This window comes from Heptranchias perlo, chromosome 11, assembly GCF_035084215.1.
Source record: "Heptranchias perlo isolate sHepPer1 chromosome 11, sHepPer1.hap1, whole genome shotgun sequence".
Classification (NCBI taxonomy): domain Eukaryota; kingdom Metazoa; phylum Chordata; class Chondrichthyes; order Hexanchiformes; family Hexanchidae; genus Heptranchias; species Heptranchias perlo.
Window position 1 is genome coordinate 61914197 of NC_090335.1, and position 18491 is coordinate 61932687.

Here is an 18491-nt window from a genome sequence, read left to right on the forward strand (position 1 = left end):
CCAAGACCGCCTACTTCCACCTTCGTAACATCGCCCGTCTCCACCCCTGCCCCAGCTCATCTACTGCTGAAACCTTCATCCTTGCATTTGTTACCTCTATTATTCCAATGCTCTCCTGGCTGGCCTCCCATCCCCCGGTCCGGGAACGCCTCGATTTTAAAGTTCTCATTCTTGTTTTCAAATCCCTCCGTGGCCTCGCCACTCCCTACAGCCTTCTCCAGCCCTACAACCCTCCTAGAACGGCTGAGTGCACTGGATACCACAAAGTGTTTGGTCCCCCGACAACATCCCTGCTGTAGTGCTGAAAACTTGTGCTCCAGAACAAGCCGTGCCTCGAGCCAAGCTGTTCCAGTACAGCTACAACACTGGCATCTACCCAACAATGTGGAAAATTGCCCAGGTATGTCCTGTCCACAAAAAGCAAGACAAATCCAATCCGGCCAATTACCGCCCCATCAGTCTACTCTCAATCATCAGAAAAGTGATGGAAGGTGTCGTCGACAGTACTATCAAGCAGCACTTACTCACCAATAACCTGCTCACCGATGCTCAGTTTGGGTTCCGCCAGGACCACTCGGTTCCAGACCTCATTACAGCCTTGGTCTAAACATGGACAAAAGAGCTGAATTCCAGAGGTGAGGTGAGAGTGACTGCCCTTGACATCAAGGCAGCATTTGACCGAGGAGCCCTAGTAAAATTGAAGTCAATGGGAATCAGGGGGAAAACTCTCCAGTGGCTGGAGTCATACCTAGCACAAAGGAAGATGGTAGTGGTTGTTGGAGGCCAATCATCTCAGCCCCAAGACATTATTGCAGGAGTTCCTCAGGGCAGTGTCCTAGGCCCAACCATCTTCAGCTGCTTCATCAATGACCTTCCCTCCATCATAAGGTCAGAAATGGGGACGTACACTGATGCTTGCACGGTGTTCAGTTCCATTCGCAACCCCTCAGGTAATGAAGCACTCCATGCCCGCATGAGCAAGACCTGGACAACATCCAGGCTTGGGCTCATAAGTGGCAAGTAACATTCGTGCCAGACAAGTGCCAGGCAATGACCATCTCCAACAAGAGAGAGTCTAACCACCTCCCCTTGACATTCAACGGCATTGCCATCGCCAAATCCCCCACCATCAACATCCTGGGGGTCACCATTGACCAGAAACTTAACTGGACCAGCCACATAAATACCGTGGCTATAAGTGCAGGTCAAAGGCTGGGTATTCTGCGACGAGTGACTCACCTCCTGACTCCCCAAAGCCTTTCCACCATCTACAAGGCACAAGTCAGAAGTGTGATGGAATACTCTCCACTTGCCCGGATGAGTGCAGCCCCAACAACAATCAAGAAGCTCGACACCATCCAGGACAAAGCAACCCGCTTGATTGGCGCACAATCCACCACCCTATACATTCACTCCCTTCACCACCAGCGCACTGTGGCTGCAGTTTGTACCATCCACAGGATGCACTGCAGCAACTCGCCAAGGCTTCTTCGACAGCACCTCCCAAACCCGCGACCTCTACCACCTAGAAGGACAAGGGCAGCAGGCACATGGGAACAACATGACCTGGACGTTCCCCTCCAAGTCACACACCATCCCGACTTGGAAATATATTGCCGTTCCTTCATTGTCGTTGGGTCAAAACCCTGGAACTCCTCCAATTCTTGCCTCTTGCTCATCCCTGATTTTAATCACTCCACCATTGCCTTCAGCTGTCTAGGCCCTAAGCTCTGGAATTCCCTCCCTAAACCTCTCCACCTTTATGACATTCCTTAAAGCCTTCCTCTTTAACCAAGTTTTTGGTCACCTGTCCTAATATGTGGCTCAGTGTTGAATTTTGTTTGAAAACACTCCTGTGAAGTGCCTCGGGACATTTTATTACGTTAAAGGTGCTATATAAATGCAATTTGTTGTTGTTGTTGTTGACTGTTAGCACCCTAAGGACAACTAGGGAAAGGCAATAAATACTTTTCAGTGTTGCACACATTTCAAGAACAAATAAAGAAATGCACCATGATTGACAACTTATTAAAATTGGGAGGCCGACTGAATAAAACTACTATCTAATCAAAACCTCGACAACTGGCACCCCTAGGTTTCCTGTATGGTTTTCTTCTTCATATCTTCACTTGAAATCAAAACTCAGTTTCCAATTCTAACTCAATTTTTCCTAGGGCCTCAGAACAATTGTAATTACAGTTTGCCTTTAACATCACCTTAAATGTAGAACGTAGTTCCAAATGTAGGGTGTAATTAGGTAATGGAAAGATTTCTAAATGTTGAATTTGGTGCACTGAAAAACAGAGAACTGACCGAAGTTGGCAAGGACACCTCCGAACAGTGGCTGGCATTGGCGCCGCTGGGTGCAGTGCGGCCGATTCAATTCCTTCCTTGCGTTGCTAGGGGCAGTGTGGCAGTGAGTGTTACTCCGCCGCCTCGCTAGGGGCGGTGTGGGCTGAGTGTTAGTGGCGCAGTATCTCCGCCGCGTCGCTAGGGGCGGTGTGGGCTGAGTATCGGTGGCGCAGTTTCTGTCGTGCGTCACGAGGGGCAGGTATGGTGTGACCCAGGCCTGGAGGTGTCTGGGCGACATCCTCCGCAATGAACTTAGTTCGTGGCGTATTGTTTCCTGTAAATCACATGGAAGCTGCGGGAAAGCTGTTCTCAGGGGCCGGCGAAGGCAGGAAGAGGAGAGCAGCATGGTGCCGGCGCTGCTCTGTGCCTTTCTAACGGCAGCGCTGACGCTCGAAGGTAAGGTCTGGGTTTTGGTTCCCAACACTCATCCCTTCCTGGGCCCTCGGGCTTGTGTTCGAGGACTAGCCGCCACTCCCCCCCCCCCCCCCCCCCGCCCCCAACTATACTGAGGCTCAAACCCGACGGTCCTCAGCCCGGAATTCAAGTGTGCGGCGGCGTCCTGTTTATTTTAAAACTGATGATTTTTAATTTAATTTTTGTTTAACTTAAATAGTTTAAGGCTTCAGATTTTTCTTTAATCTGCTTTTATTCTCCTCTTGGGCTAAAGCGTGTGTTGAACACGTAGCCTCGCCCCTGTGATTAAAAACAGAAAATCCACGCCAGGTAACTAAAGGGGTTAGGAGTGTCGACCCCTGGTCAGACCTGAAACTTATTTTTTGTTGACAGACCCCGCTGTGCATTTCCAGTATTTCTGTTTTTCTTTCAGATTTCCAGTACTTATAGATTTCTTTTTATTGCCTTCTTGCAATATTTGGTTTGGGTGAAGGCATAGCGAAGTTTTTAAGTCGATTGTTCAGATATTGGGCTGGATCATCGCTGCGTGCCCTGTTCGACAAACTTTTTTTGCGCCGTAACTTGCTGGCAGTGGAAATTCTGGGACTGAGATTTAGGATTGAGAAAGAAACAACTGAGCAGGAGGGGGAATTAGTCAAACCGGGTATGGAAAGAGAAATAGAGAGGGAACGAAAGATTGGATGAAGAGAAAAAAAGAGACAAAGTTAAATTAAGGGAAAAAATTAGAGATTTTAAAAATGTCAAATTTTAAGAACAATTTGCTACCTGAAGGAATGAGACTCCATGGTTTAAATTGTTCAATTTCTGGGCCAGAGAGGTTGATTGGCACTTCATTAACAATAATCATGTTGTTAAAAAAGTACTTATGCTCTTAATTATCAGACTTAACTTTGTGGTGAGTTTAATGTGCAATTAATGTGCCAATCCAGCAAGATCTTAAAAATAACGAGGAGGCTAAGGGCGCGATACTGTTTGTGTGAAGCAAATGGCAGAGCAATGTAAATTTATGTAAATTCTGGAGATTCGCAACTCGCCATTCACATACGCCATTATTTTTACAGCAAGATCCGACCCAATATTTCTGTTTTTTTCCCCTCCAATTTTTTCTTCTGCCCTAAAAGTGCTGTTTCATGTTTGGATATGGTGCTGCCAGCCATCTGGTGCCTCATCGAACTGGTCACTCTTCAGGTGTGAGCCTCGATGCAGGGTGGAGAGCATGATAATCGAGCACAATTTGATCCTCACTCAATGTGTACATTCAAGCAGTAGTCACTGGACAGTGATCAAGAATGGGAGTCTTGTTGATTTGTATTTCATTCCCTAGCCTAGAGGCACTAAGATAAGTTGTAGTACCGATACTGTTGATGACCTAAAGAATTAATGGATTGTAGAAAACAAATCATCAAGGCTGCACTTTGACTTGCAAAAAGCATTTGACAACTTCTATGTGAAAGGATACCATTTAAACTTCAAGTCCTGGGGATTCACATGAAAACTTGATATTAGATAAGAAACTGTCTGAAGGGTAGGAAGGAGTTTTCTTATCGGCAGGATAATAGGCTAAAAAAAATTTTGTGGGTCTACCATTCTGCTGCTAGAAAAATCGAGTCAGATTTAGTAGGGTAAACAAAGAACTGTAGTTCATGGATTTCAATCCCCTTAATATCTAAATTTAAGTGCCAGTGTAAAAGCAACCGCAAATTGGTCAAATTCGCAGACTTATCAAACTAGGAGGGGGGTGTTAAATCTGGGATGGCAACTCAGAAACTACAAAATAAGTTGATCAAAATCTTTAGGGTAGAAAAATGACAGGTGAAGTTCAGTCAGGATAAGTATAAAGTAGGAAGACAATGTGGATGTCACAAGTGCTGCATGAATGGTGTTGAAATAGCTCAGGTTGTGTCTCACCGAGAGCACTGTGTCCGTTATACCTCACCGACAGCACTGTGTCCGTTATACCTCACCGAGAGCACTGTGTCCGTTATACCTCACCGAGAGCACTGTGTCCGTTATACCTCACCGAGAGCACTGTGTCCGTTATACCTCACCGAGAGCACTGTGTCCGTTATACCTCACCGAGAGCACTGTGTCCGTTATACCTCACCGAGAGCACTGTGTCCGTTATACCTCACCGAGAGCACTGTGTCCGTTATACCTCACCGAGAGCACTGTGTCCGTTATACCTCACCGAGAGCACTGTGTCCGTTATACCTCACCGAGAGCACTGTGTCCGTTATACCTCACCGAGAGCACTGTGTCCGTTATACCTCACCGAGAGCACTGTGTCCGTTATACCTCACCGAGAGCACTGTGTCCGTTATACCTCACCGAGAGCACTGTGTCCGTTATACCTCACCGAGAGCACTGTGTCCGTTATACCTCACCGAGAGCACTGTGTCCGTTATACCTCACCGAGAGCACTGTGTCCGTTATACCTCACCGAGAGCACTGTGTCCGTTATACCTCACCGAGAGCACTGTGTCCGTTATACCTCACCGAGAGCACTGTGTCCGTTATACCTCACCGAGAGCACTGTGTCCGTTATACCTCACCGAGAGCACTGTGTCCGTTATACCTCACCGAGAGCACTGTGTCCGTTATACCTCACCGAGAGCACTGTGTCCGTTATACCTCACCGAGAGCACTGTGTCCGTTATACCTCACCGAGAGCACTGTGTCCGTTATACCTCACCGAGAGCACTGTGTCCGTTATACCTCACCGAGAGCACTGTGTCCGTTATACCTCACCGAGAGCACTGTGTCCGTTATACCTCACCGAGAGCACTGTGTCCGTTATACCTCACCGAGAGCACTGTGTCCGTTATACCTCACCGAGAGCACTGTGTCCGTTATACCTCACCGAGAGCACTGTGTCCGTTATACCTCACCGAGAGCACTGTGTCCGTTATACCTCACCGAGAGCACTGTGTCCGTTATACCTCACCGAGAGCACTGTGTCCGTTATACCTCACCGAGAGCACTGTGTCCGTTATACCTCACCGAGAGCACTGTGTCCGTTATACCTCACCGAGAGCACTGTGTCCGTTATACCTCACCGAGAGCACTGTGTCCGTTATACCTCACCGAGAGCACTGTGTCCGTTATACCTCACCGAGAGCACTGTGTCCGTTATACCTCACCGAGAGCACTGTGTCCGTTATACCTCACCGAGAGCACTGTGTCCGTTATACCTCACCGAGAGCACTGTGTCCGTTATACCTCACCGAGAGCACTGTGTCCGTTATACCTCACCGAGAGCACTGTGTCCGTTATACCTCACCGAGAGCACTGTGTCCGTTATACCTCACCGAGAGCACTGTGTCCGTTATACCTCACCGAGAGCACTGTGTCCGTTATACCTCACCGAGAGCACTGTGTCCGTTATACCTCACCGAGAGCACTGTGTCCGTTATACCTCACCGAGAGCACTGTGTCCGTTATACCTCACCGAGAGCACTGTGTCCGTTATACCTCACCGAGAGCACTGTGTCCGTTATACCTCACCGAGAGCACTGTGTCCGTTATACCTCACCGAGAGCACTGTGTCCGTTATACCTCACCGAGAGCACTGTGTCCGTTATACCTCACCGAGAGCACTGTGTCCGTTATACCTCACCGAGAGCACTGTGTCCGTTATACCTCACCGAGAGCACTGTGTCCGTTATACCTCACCGAGAGCACTGTGTCCGTTATACCTCACCGAGAGCACTGTGTCCGTTATACCTCACCGAGAGCACTGTGTCCGTTATACCTCACCGAGAGCACTGTGTCCGTTATACCTCACCGAGAGCACTGTGTCCGTTATACCTCACCGAGAGCACTGTGTCCGTTATACCTCACCGAGAGCACTGTGTCCGTTATACCTCACCGAGAGCACTGTGTCCGTTATACCTCACCGAGAGCACTGTGTCCGTTATACCTCACCGAGAGCACTGTGTCCGTTATACCTCACCGAGAGCACTGTGTCCGTTATACCTCACCGAGAGCACTGTGTCCGTTATACCTCACCGAGAGCACTGTGTCCGTTATACCTCACCGAGAGCACTGTGTCCGTTATACCTCACCGAGAGCACTGTGTCCGTTATACCTCACCGAGAGCACTGTGTCCGTTATACCTCACCGAGAGCACTGTGTCCGTTATACCTCACCGAGAGCACTGTGTCCGTTATACCTCACCGAGAGCACTGTGTCCGTTATACCTCACCGAGAGCACTGTGTCCGTTATACCTCACCGAGAGCACTGTGTCCGTTATACCTCACCGAGAGCACTGTGTCCGTTATACCTCACCGAGAGCACTGTGTCCGTTATACCTCACCGAGAGCACTGTGTCCGTTATACCTCACCGAGAGCACTGTGTCCGTTATACCTCACCGAGAGCACTGTGTCCGTTATACCTCACCGAGAGCACTGTGTCCGTTATACCTCACCGAGAGCACTGTGTCCGTTATACCTCACCGAGAGCACTGTGTCCGTTATACCTCACCGAGAGCACTGTGTCCGTTATACCTCACCGAGAGCACTGTGTCCGTTATACCTCACCGAGAGCACTGTGTCCGTTATACCTCACCGAGAGCACTGTGTCCGTTATACCTCACCGAGAGCACTGTGTCCGTTATACCTCACCGAGAGCACTGTGTCCGTTATACCTCACCGAGAGCACTGTGTCCGTTATACCTCACCGAGAGCACTGTGTCCGTTATACCTCACCGAGAGCACTGTGTCCGTTATACCTCACCGAGAGCACTGTGTCCGTTATACCTCACCGAGAGCACTGTGTCCGTTATACCTCACCGAGAGCACTGTGTCCGTTATACCTCACCGAGAGCACTGTGTCCGTTATACCTCACCGAGAGCACTGTGTCCGTTATACCTCACCGAGAGCACTGTGTCCCTTATACCTCACCGAGAGCACTGTGTCCCTTATACCTCACCGAGAGCACTGTGTCCCTTATACCTCACCGAGAGCACTGTGTCCCTTATACCTCACCGAGAGCACTGTGTCCCTTATACCTCACCGAGAGCACTGTGTCCCTTATACCTCACCGAGAGCACTGTGTCCCTTATACCTCACCGAGAGCACTGTGTCCCTTATACCTCACCGAGAGCACTGTGTCCCTTATACCTCACCGAGAGCACTGTGTCCCTTATACCTCACCGAGAGCACTGTGTCCCTTATACCTCACCGAGAGCACTGTGTCCCTTATACCTCACCGAGAGCACTGTGTCCCTTATACCTCACCGAGAGCACTGTGTCCCTTATACCTCACCGAGAGCACTGTGTCCCTTATACCTCACCGAGAGCACTGTGTCCCTTATACCTCACCGAGAGCACTGTGTCCCTTATACCTCACCGAGAGCACTGTGTCCCTTATACCTCACCGAGAGCACTGTGTCCCTTATACCTCACCGAGAGCACTGTGTCCCTTATACCTCACCGAGAGCACTGTGTCCCTTATACCTCACCGAGAGCACTGTGTCCCTTATACCTCACCGAGAGCACTGTGTCCCTTATACCTCACCGAGAGCACTGTGTCCCTTATACCTCACCGAGAGCACTGTGTCCCTTATACCTCACCGAGAGCACTGTGTCCCTTATACCTCACCGAGAGCACTGTGTCCCTTATACCTCACCGAGAGCACTGTGTCCCTTATACCTCACCGAGAGCACTGTGTCCCTTATACCTCACCGAGAGCACTGTGTCCCTTATACCTCACCGAGAGCACTGTGTCCCTTATACCTCACCGAGAGCACTGTGTCCCTTATACCTCACCGAGAGCACTGTGTCCCTTATACCTCACCGAGAGCACTGTGTCCCTTATACCTCACCGAGAGCACTGTGTCCCTTATACCTCACCGAGAGCACTGTGTCCCTTATACCTCACCGAGAGCACTGTGTCCCTTATACCTCACCGAGAGCACTGTGTCCCTTATACCTCACCGAGAGCACTGTGTCCCTTATACCTCACCGAGAGCACTGTGTCCCTTATACCTCACCGAGAGCACTGTGTCCCTTATACCTCACCGAGAGCACTGTGTCCCTTATACCTCACCGAGAGCACTGTGTCCCTTATACCTCACCGAGAGCACTGTGTCCCTTATACCTCACCGAGAGCACTGTGTCCCTTATACCTCACCGAGAGCACTGTGTCCCTTATACCTCACCGAGAGCACTGTGTCCCTTATACCTCACCGAGAGCACTGTGTCCCTTATACCTCACCGAGAGCACTGTGTCCCTTATACCTCACCGAGAGCACTGTGTCCCTTATACCTCACCGAGAGCACTGTGTCCCTTATACCTCACCGAGAGCACTGTGTCCAGTTTTCTTCATCACGACACAAGGGAACCATTCAAGCCCTGGAGGTTTCGAGAAGAACCACAGATCTAACATCAGAGACTGAATTATTTGGAAAGACTGGAGAAACTTGAGGTTTTCAGCTTTGAAAGGAGGTGACTGAAGTTGACCGTGCAGAGTTGGCTGATAGTACTCACAATGGAAAAGGCTAATTTAGGACATTAGTTAAAACTAAAGTGTGACAGTAAGACCACAGGGCATAGGTTCAAACTATTGAAAGGCAAATTGAGATTGATACCAGGAAGTTTTCACAAATGGAATGAACTTCCAGGTAGTGTTGTAGAGACAAAAACCCTGGAATCATTCTAGAAACATTCTGGATGGATGAGTTAAGAAGGGCCAAATGGCCGCCTTCATTTTTATCTGTTTTCTGACCACTGTCACTAGTGGTTTATTTAATGTAACTCAGTCGTACATTTATTTTTTTCTCACTTTTTATATATTTAGTAATGCTGTGATCTTACAGAATTCATTGTTAGGGTTCTTAGTTTTTATGGATCCCTCTGGGACCTTTGCAAAAGGAAACAAATGGAGCTTGATGGAGGTTCATCAGGAAGCTGAAGTGAAAAGAGATAATATTAGGAACATACAACAGGTTGATCTGAAAAATAGGGATTGTTTTGTGTGTAATCCTTCATCAAAATTGACCTCCTGAGTTCTGTTGAGAGCATTAACCTTTTTCAGATGCTGATTGACCTGTTATGTTTTTCTACCATTTTCTGTTTATAACCAGATTTGCAGTTTTTTTTGTATCTCTGTGGTCAAGCTATTTATCCAAATGTCATTTATTTATCGATCAGCAAACTGAACTAGTTTGATGGGCGTACATACATGAAATTAGTCATGTGGTACATTCTGACTTTGGGTTCAATGCAGCAATCCTGTTTACACTAACGTCAGACTGCCTATACCATACACTATGTGAACAATTTTACAACAAAAATTAAAGTATTACTCAGTAGTCACATACACTATGTGACTACTGAGTAATACTTTAATTTTTTTTTAAAACTAACTCTCTAATACACATTATAAAGAGACTTTAAGAAGCTGATAATGAAGTTAAGGCAGTATTGCAATCTTGAGATTTAACTAATGTTTGTAAATACTACAAATCACAAAAGTGAAGTTATCAGAACAGCTCCAATTGTGCTTTGTAACTCATTAGCAGTCATTAAGTGTTCTGGTTGAAGAAATCTGTTCTGTATGGCAGTTGTTTAAAAGCTAGATGCATGTGTTCAGCCTACTTGTCATGCTGAGTTCTGCACTTTGTCCTGGTTCCTGACTCTGAGGTCAGGGATAGGGAGTTCCACATAGAAATCTTTTTAAAGAAGCACTTGGTAAAAATGAAACTATATTTCTCTTAGTAATGAAATTGCAAGTGCCTCGACTATCTGCGGTCCAACTGTCTGCCTTCTCAATTATCCAATAGAATCTTTGCAGGGCAAAATCTTGCATGAGACATCTTATTCCACTGCCCACCACTATCTTGTCTGATGTAAATCAACCCAAGAAGGTTACTTTTGTTATTTGTATTGTAGTTGTCTTCATTCCTATGCCTACAGTACATGTAAAGACTAATATTTGGGTACTCATTGTATACCAATTTCCATTCACCAGTAAGGTGACCCAGTCATGGCAGATAATGGAGGTTCCACTGTAAATTCCAGAAAGCAGAATTTTTTTTCTCAATTATTAACTTGATCTCTTCCCTCATAATGACAATCTGTCAGATACATGGGGTTACATATTTGATAGAGCGTGAACTGCAGTTGCTCTACTTGTGATTAATTTAGATTTTTTCCTAAGGCAGAATAGGTGGATTGTCCAGATTGATTACTGTATCTGATGTTGCATTACTCAGACCAATGTTTTTTGTGTTTGTTGTTTTGAGGGTATGAAATTCTTCGATTTTCTCCTTGGTACTTGTGCCAATTGTAGCCAAGAATCAGACATATGATCTGCTCGCAGACTTCTGCCAGTGCTGCTGTAAGCCATTCACCAAAGGTGTGTGACATTAACCCAAGGATGTCTCTCCCTCGTTTCCATCTCCCCCGCCCCATCTTGTATGAGTGTGCGCCTGGCCTCCACTTGGCACCATCCTGTAAGTTGAGGTTAGCAGCTCAGTAATATGGAGAGAACAAACAATCAGGTTATCAGTGCATAATGCTATTGCTATTAATCTTGGTTTTAATTTGTCCCACAAAAGGGAAGAAAGGGAGTGTCTCTCTTTATGTAAAAATCTTGTTAATAAAAGAAGTCTCTTGTTTAGGGGAGGTAAAAAACCATTGAAGCTGATGTGCATGTGACATTCAGTGTCTTGTATTTATTTTTGAACAGTGTTTGGAGAAATACAGTCCCCAACAAATATACAGATTCATGCTTTAAATCTAAAGTATCTGCTTAAATGGGATGATGAGCAGAGAAGCAATTACAGTATGAAATATACTGTACAGTACAGAAGGTAAGCCAATAATTGCCATTTCTAAATTGAGTGTTTTAACATCTTACATTTCTATAACTCTGATCACACACAGAAAGATATCTTGTAGCACTTTACAGAGCAGAATTAAAAAATGGAAGTATGTGGAGTTTAGAAGAATGAGAGATGATCTTATTGAAACATATAAGATCCTGAGGGGACGAGAAGGGGTCGATGCTGAGAGGATGTTTCCCCTTGTCGGAGAGACTAGAACTAGGGGCCACAGTTTAAAAATAAGGGGTCTCCCATTTAAGATGGAGATGAGGAGAAATTTTCTCTGAGGGTCGTAAGTCTGTGGAACTCCCTTCCCCAGAGAGCGGTGGAGGCAGGATCATTCAATATTTTTAAGGCTGAGTTGGATAGATTAACAAGGGAGTCAAAAGTTTTTGTAGATAGAGTAGGTAGAAAGTAGGGTTGAGGTCACAATCAGATCAGCCGTAATCTTATCAAATGGTAGAGCAGGCTCGAGGGGCCGAATGGCCTACTCCTGCTCTTAATTTGTATGTTCGTTTGGGATCCTGGGCTTTATAAATAGAGGCATAGAGTACAAAAGCAAGGAAGTGATGATGAACCTTTATAAAACACTGATTCGGCCACAACTGGAGTATTGTGTCCAATTCTGGGCACCGCACTTTAGGAAGGATGTGAAGGCCTTAGAGAGGGTGCAAAAAAGATTTGCTAGACTGGATCCAGGGATGAGGGACTTCAGTTACGTAGATACACTGGAGAGGCTGGGGTTGTTCTCCTTGGATCAGAGAAGGTTGAGGCGATTTGATACAATTGTTCAAAATCATGAAGGGTTTCGATAAAGTAAATAAAGAGAAACTATTCCTATTGACGGAAGGGTCGAGAACCAGAGGACACAGATTTAAGGTTATTGGCAAAAGAACCAATGGCGAGGAAAAGCTTTTTTATGCAGCGAGTAATGATGATCTGGAATGTGCTGCCTGAAAGGGTGGCGGAAGCGAATTCAATCATGGCTTTTAAAAAGAAATTGGATAAATACTTGAAGGGAAAAAAGTTGCAGGGCTATGGAGGAAGAGTGAGGGAATGGGACTAACTGGATTGCTTTGCTCTTACAAAGAGCTGGCATGGGCTTGATGGGCCGAATGGCCCACTGTGCTGTAACCACTCTATGATTCTAAGTCAGGTTGCTGATGCTGTAAACTATTTCAGTTCATGTAAGGTTTGTTCTTTTTCCTTAGTTACAAGGATCCATGCAAAAAGAGCACTTTTTTTCTGTTAAACTTATCACCATCAATTTACCATGCTGACCACCTGTCTTCCTCCTCATTAGTGTTCATCTTAGCGCTCCAGGACCAGAAATCTATCTTTGGCTTTGCCTCAAAATTGTAAAACCAAAATGGCAATGTCAGTAGGTCAGAGTCTAAGACGCAGCAGAATCTGGCAGCAAGAAAAACCCCAGGGGAAACTCTGATTTACGTTGAAGAAACATTTTCCTCCACCCAACCCAGTGAGAACTGACATCTCATCACACAGCCAATGGTCAGACAGTTTGAAGCAGATGAAGATGTGAAGAACTGGGGTATCGAGCTCCAGTCCCTGGTTTCTCATCACTAAACTTTCCCCTTTCTGAGTTGGGTGGGGATATTATAAGAAGTTACTTTCTTCTTGCTCCTTTTTCCCCCTGGTGTCCCCACCGAAGGATCTGTTCAGCGCCATCGCCTTTTGCTCACGGGCAGTGATCGTATGGGAGTTGGAGGCAATTATGGTATTTTCATTTTCCTCCCAATTTAGCCAGCTATTGTTAACTCTGCACTACTGTTCCTGCCACCCAGCCCTATAATCAATCCTCATGCTATTTTGGCAAGAGATGGGGCTAGGCAGGTCCAGTGCTAACTACTCTCAGCAGCTCTTCACTGCTGCTCTGGACATTTGGTACACAAGAATAATATAGGATGAGAAAAGACCAATTGGCCCACAAAAGGTGGTCTGTTTATTGCTGTAACTCTCCCAGGCTAGCATCCAGGTGCATTTTAATTCCTCTGATATATTTTAATATCTATGAACCTGCCTGTCAGTTTACTCTATGCGTTGACCGTCCTTTGTATAAAAAAGATTTCCCTAATATTTTAAAAATGTATTTTCAACTAATTTAAACTTATGTCCTCTGTTCCTACCAGCCTGCCCTCCTTGGAGGCGCAACAGGTAAACCACACAATGAACAGTGTGTAAGTATCAAAACTTTGTGAGGATAAACATAATTATAAACATAATTTAATAGGACAAAGTCAGCATGGCTTTATGAAGGGGAAGTCATGTCTGACAAATTTGCTTGAGTTCTTTGAGGACATAATGTGCAGGGTGGATAAAGGGGAACCAGTGGACGTAGTGTATTTAGACGTCCAGAAGGCATTCGACAAGGTACCACATAAAAGATTATTGCTCAAGATAAAGAATCACTGGATTGGGGGTAATAATCTGGCATGGGTGGAGGATTGGTTCGCTAACAGGAAGCAGAGAGTTGGGATAAACGGTTCATTCTCGGACTGGCAACCAGTAGCCAGTGGTGTTCCGCAGGGGTCGGTGCTGGGTCCCCAACTCTTTACAATCTATATTAACGATTTGGAGGAGGGGACCAAGTGTAACATATCAAAGTTTGCAGATGATACAAAGATGGGAGGGAAAGTGGAGAGTGAGGAGGACATAAAAACCTACAGGGGGATATAGACAGGCTGGGTGAGTGGGCAGAGATTTGGCAGATGCAATACAATATTGGAAAATGTGAGGTTATGCACTTTGGCAGGAAAAATCAGAGAGCAAGTTATTATCTTAAAGGTGAGAAACTGGAAAGTACTGTAGTGCAAAGGGATCTGGGGGTCCTAGTGCAAGAAGATCAAAAAGTTAGTATGCAGGCGCAGCAGGTGATCAAGAAGGCCAACGGAATGTTGGCTTTTATTGCTCGGGGGATAGAATATAAAAACAGGGAGGTATTGCTGCAGTTATATAAGGTATTGGTGAGACCGCACCTGGAATACTGCATACAGTTTTGGTGTCCATACTTAAGAAAAGACATACTTGCTCTCGAGGCAGTACAATGAAGGTTCACTCGGTTAATCCTGGGGATGAGGGGGTGGACATATGAGGAGAGGTCGAGTAGATTGGGACTCTACTCATTGGAGTTCAGAAGAATGAGAGGCGATATTATTGAAACATATAAGATTGTGAAGGGGCTTGATCAGGTGGATGCGGTAAGGATGTTCCCAAGGATGGGTGAAACAAGAACTAGGGGGCATAATCTTAGAATAAGGGGCTGCTCTTTCGAAACAGAGATGAGGAGAAACTTCTTCACTCAGAGGGTGGTAGGTCTGTGGAATTTGCTGCCCCAGGAAGCTGTGGAAGCTACATCATTAAATAAATTTAAAACGGAAATCGACAGTTTCCTAGAAGTAAAGGGAATTAGGGGATACGGGGAGCGGGCAGGAAATTGGACATGAATTTAGATTTGAGGTTAGGATCAGATCAGCCATGATCTTATTGAATGGCGGAGCAGGCTCGAGGGGCCGATTGGCCTACTCCTGCTCCTATTTCTTATGTTCTTATGATAACACAAACTTAATCATCACAGTAAAATCCGCCTTTGATGATGATGTGGATTATAGTACTCAAATCACAATTTCCAAAAGTAAATTGCATGAAGCCTGCTTTTTCTATTATTTGTACTAATCAGTACAAATTGGTTATGCTAATCAGGTTTGAATTTCTCCTATTGCTGACACCTCTTTTTGCATAGACCTACTAATCATCTTAATTTAACTTTTCTCCTATTGCAATTCATACATATTTGCTGCATAGCTGATGTGCTGGTTCAGAGCTGATAGATCTGTATACACAAGACAAGTCTCCGCCAATAAAGCAGCTGTTATGCTGCTGCTTTAGTTTGGATCCTGGGAGATCAGCCTCTGTCATGTGGCTCCAGACGATTACACTGCTAAAGACAGCTGCCATTTTGCGGCAGCAGACTCCAATGATGACAAACTGGTACTGAGTGTGGTGCTGCTCAGTTCTTTAAAGTGGAAGAGCATCGTTGTTGAATGGCTGAGCAGAGCAGATGGGCAATTAAACAGCTGGTTGGTCAACTATGTAAAAGCTTCAATTTTGAAATCAGCTAACAGGATCAAAATATTGCTCATCTTCAGTATTTTTGAAGTTTGATCAGTATAGGATGTTTATATAGTTTACCGATCAGCTGTTCCCAACTATTCAATGTTGCTACTTACCAGTACTTTAAATAGCTGAGCAGCAGTCTACTCCAAGTGCCAGTTTTGAACAAATTGTGGTCATGTTACACTTGGAACGAAAATAATTTTATTTTTTATCTCCCACTTTTTAACAATAATAAACAATAACCATAAAACAAACCAATCCGATTGCTCCGATATGTAAGCATGTTACCTATCTCACTCTGCCCCACCTGAGTGTTCCCCAGGCCTATCCTGTTCCACCTCATCTTTGTGGCTCACTTATTCTGGCTCAGCTCCTGACCAGCGCCTGTATTCAGGTTCACTGTGAGCAATGCCACGCGATCCTCTTGTTAGTTTGTAATAGTGGCATGGCTGTGTGGTGTGTTATCGACTAAAGCAGCACTTATCTAATTTTTCTTCAACTGGCCAGAGAAGAAAGCCAGCCTTTGTCTACTAAATGAAGTCAAGTTTATAATTTACAGAATTGTTGCTTGTTTCTTCATAGTGCCATTGGAGTCTGGAAAGATGTGAAGGGATGTCAAAGCATCAGCTGTACAGAGTGCGATTTCACTTCAAAAGACATTCTCTTTCTCGGGAAATATATCCTGCGTGTACGAGCACAGCGAGGGAGTCAAAAATCAGCCTGGTTGAAATCAAAACCATTTACTCCCTTCAAGCAGAGTGAGAAAAGTTTTGAAGATAAAATTCGAAGTGTCTTTTCAGTGGCTTTTCATCTCTAGGTTCAAGCAGAGCCAAGACTGATGGGGTGCAAATCTGTCCGCTAGGATCCTACATTATATGTATATTCTGTATATGGCAAGTTTTTCTGCCTCAACACTAACAAAGTCTTTTGTGATACTTAAGCAAAGATGTTTCAACATCAAAAAATATAGTCTATATACTGGGGAGTCAGGAGGTGAGTCACTCGCAGCAGAATACCCAGCCTCTGACCTCCTCTTGGAGCCACAGTATTTATATGGCTGGTCCAGTTAACTTTCTGGTCAATGGTGACCCCCAGGATGTTGATGGGGGATTCGGCGATGGTAATGCCATTGAATGTCATGGGGAGGTGGTCATTGCCTGGCACTTGTCTGGCACGAATATTACTTGCCACTTATGAGCCCAAGCCTGGATGTTGTCCAGGTCTTGCTGCATGCATACAGACATGTGTCTGTATGCATGTACTCTCAGCCCAGATGTAGTATGATTAGATGCAAAGAAAATCTCCCTCTACTCTGCTTCAGCCTCTCAAGCTACTGCAACAGTATGATATTTTTCCATTTGCCGCACTATCCATTCTGTGATGTGACCTGACTGAGTGAGATTGCCAAATTAGGAGTACTTAGGGTCCATGATTACCAGGAACTGGTTGAGATTGTTCAAACTTATTTCACATCGGAACCCTTGAAGCCATCAGACTGGCTGGAGGGTCCTGTCCTACACCATGTGTCACTCAGCCTCCTAGTTGAGTCGGCTTCACGGTGGACATATCTCCATCAAAGCCCCTCACCTGCGGACTTAGGTTAGGAGTTGAAGCTTGATGTACAGTATTGGACTTGGATGGCTAGAATATGGACTAAAATCCAGAGTCAAGAGTTCAAATCCCGCCACGGCAGCTGGCGAATTTAAATTCAATTAATTAAATTCAATTAATTAAAATAAAAATCTGGAATTAAAATACTAGTATCAGTAATGATGGCCATGAAACTACCGGATTGTCGTAAAAACCCATCTGGTTCACTAATGCCCTTTAGGGAAGGAAGCCTGCCGTCCTTACCCGGTCTGGGCCTATATGTGACTCCAGACCCACAGCAATGTGGTTGATTCTTAATTGCCCTCTGAAATGGCCCAGCAAGCCACTCAGTTGTAAAATCTCGCTACGAAAAGTCATAAGAATAAAACCGGACGGACCACCCGGCATCGGACCACTAGGCACCGGACACGACAACGGCAAAACACCAAGCCCAGTCGACCCTGCAAGGTCCTCCTTACTAACATCTGGGGACTTGTGCCAAAATTGGGAGAGCTGTCCCACAGACTAGTCAAGCAACAGCCTGACATAGCCATACTCACAGAATCATATCTTTCAGCCAACGTCCCAGACTCTTCCATCACCATCCCTGGGTATGTCCTGTCCCACCGGCAGGACAGACCCACCAGAGGGGGCGGTACAGTGATATACAGTCAGGAGGGAGTGGCCCTGGGAGTCCTCAACATTGACTCTGGACCCCATGAAATCTCATGGCATCAGGTCAAACATGGGCAAGGAAACCTCCTGCTGATTACCACCTACCGTCCTCCCTCAGCTGATGAATCAGTCCTCCTCCATGTTGAACACCACTTGTAGGAAGCACTGAGGGTAGCAAGGGCACAAAATGTACTCTGGGTGGGGGACTTCAATGTCCATCACCAAGAGTGGCTCGGTAGCACCACTACTGACCGAGCTGGCCGAGTCCTGAAGGACGTAGCTGCTAGACTGGGCCTGCGGCAGGTGGTGAGCGAACCAACACGAGGGAAAAACTTAGTTGACCTCGTCCTCACCAATCTACCTGTCGCAAATGCATCTGTCCATGACAGTATTGGGAGGAGTGACCACCGCACAGTCCTCGTGGAGATGAAGTCCCGTCTTCGCACTGAGGACACCATCCAACGTGTTGTGTGGCACTACCACCGTGCTAAATG

The 18491-nt window shown here is 45.9% G+C and overlaps 1 protein-coding gene across 2 annotated transcripts in view; it reads left to right on the plus strand.

The window, feature by feature from the left end:
* Positions 1-2515: 2515 nt before the first annotated feature.
* The window catches only part of LOC137327424 (interleukin-10 receptor subunit beta-like), a 28569-nt gene continuing 12593 nt past the window's right edge, over positions 2516-18491 (plus strand). The window contains exons 1-4 of one of the 2 annotated variants that reach the window (XM_067993211.1): positions 2516-2748; positions 11463-11586; positions 13749-13796; positions 16315-16490. In XM_067993211.1, the coding sequence (XP_067849312.1) occupies positions 2697-2748; positions 11463-11586; positions 13749-13796; positions 16315-16490 (400 nt within the window). In that variant the 5' untranslated portion in view covers positions 2516-2696. The remainder of the gene's footprint in view (positions 2749-11462; positions 11587-13748; positions 13797-16314; positions 16491-18491) is intronic. The other variant, XM_067993213.1, reaches the window with a different exon arrangement.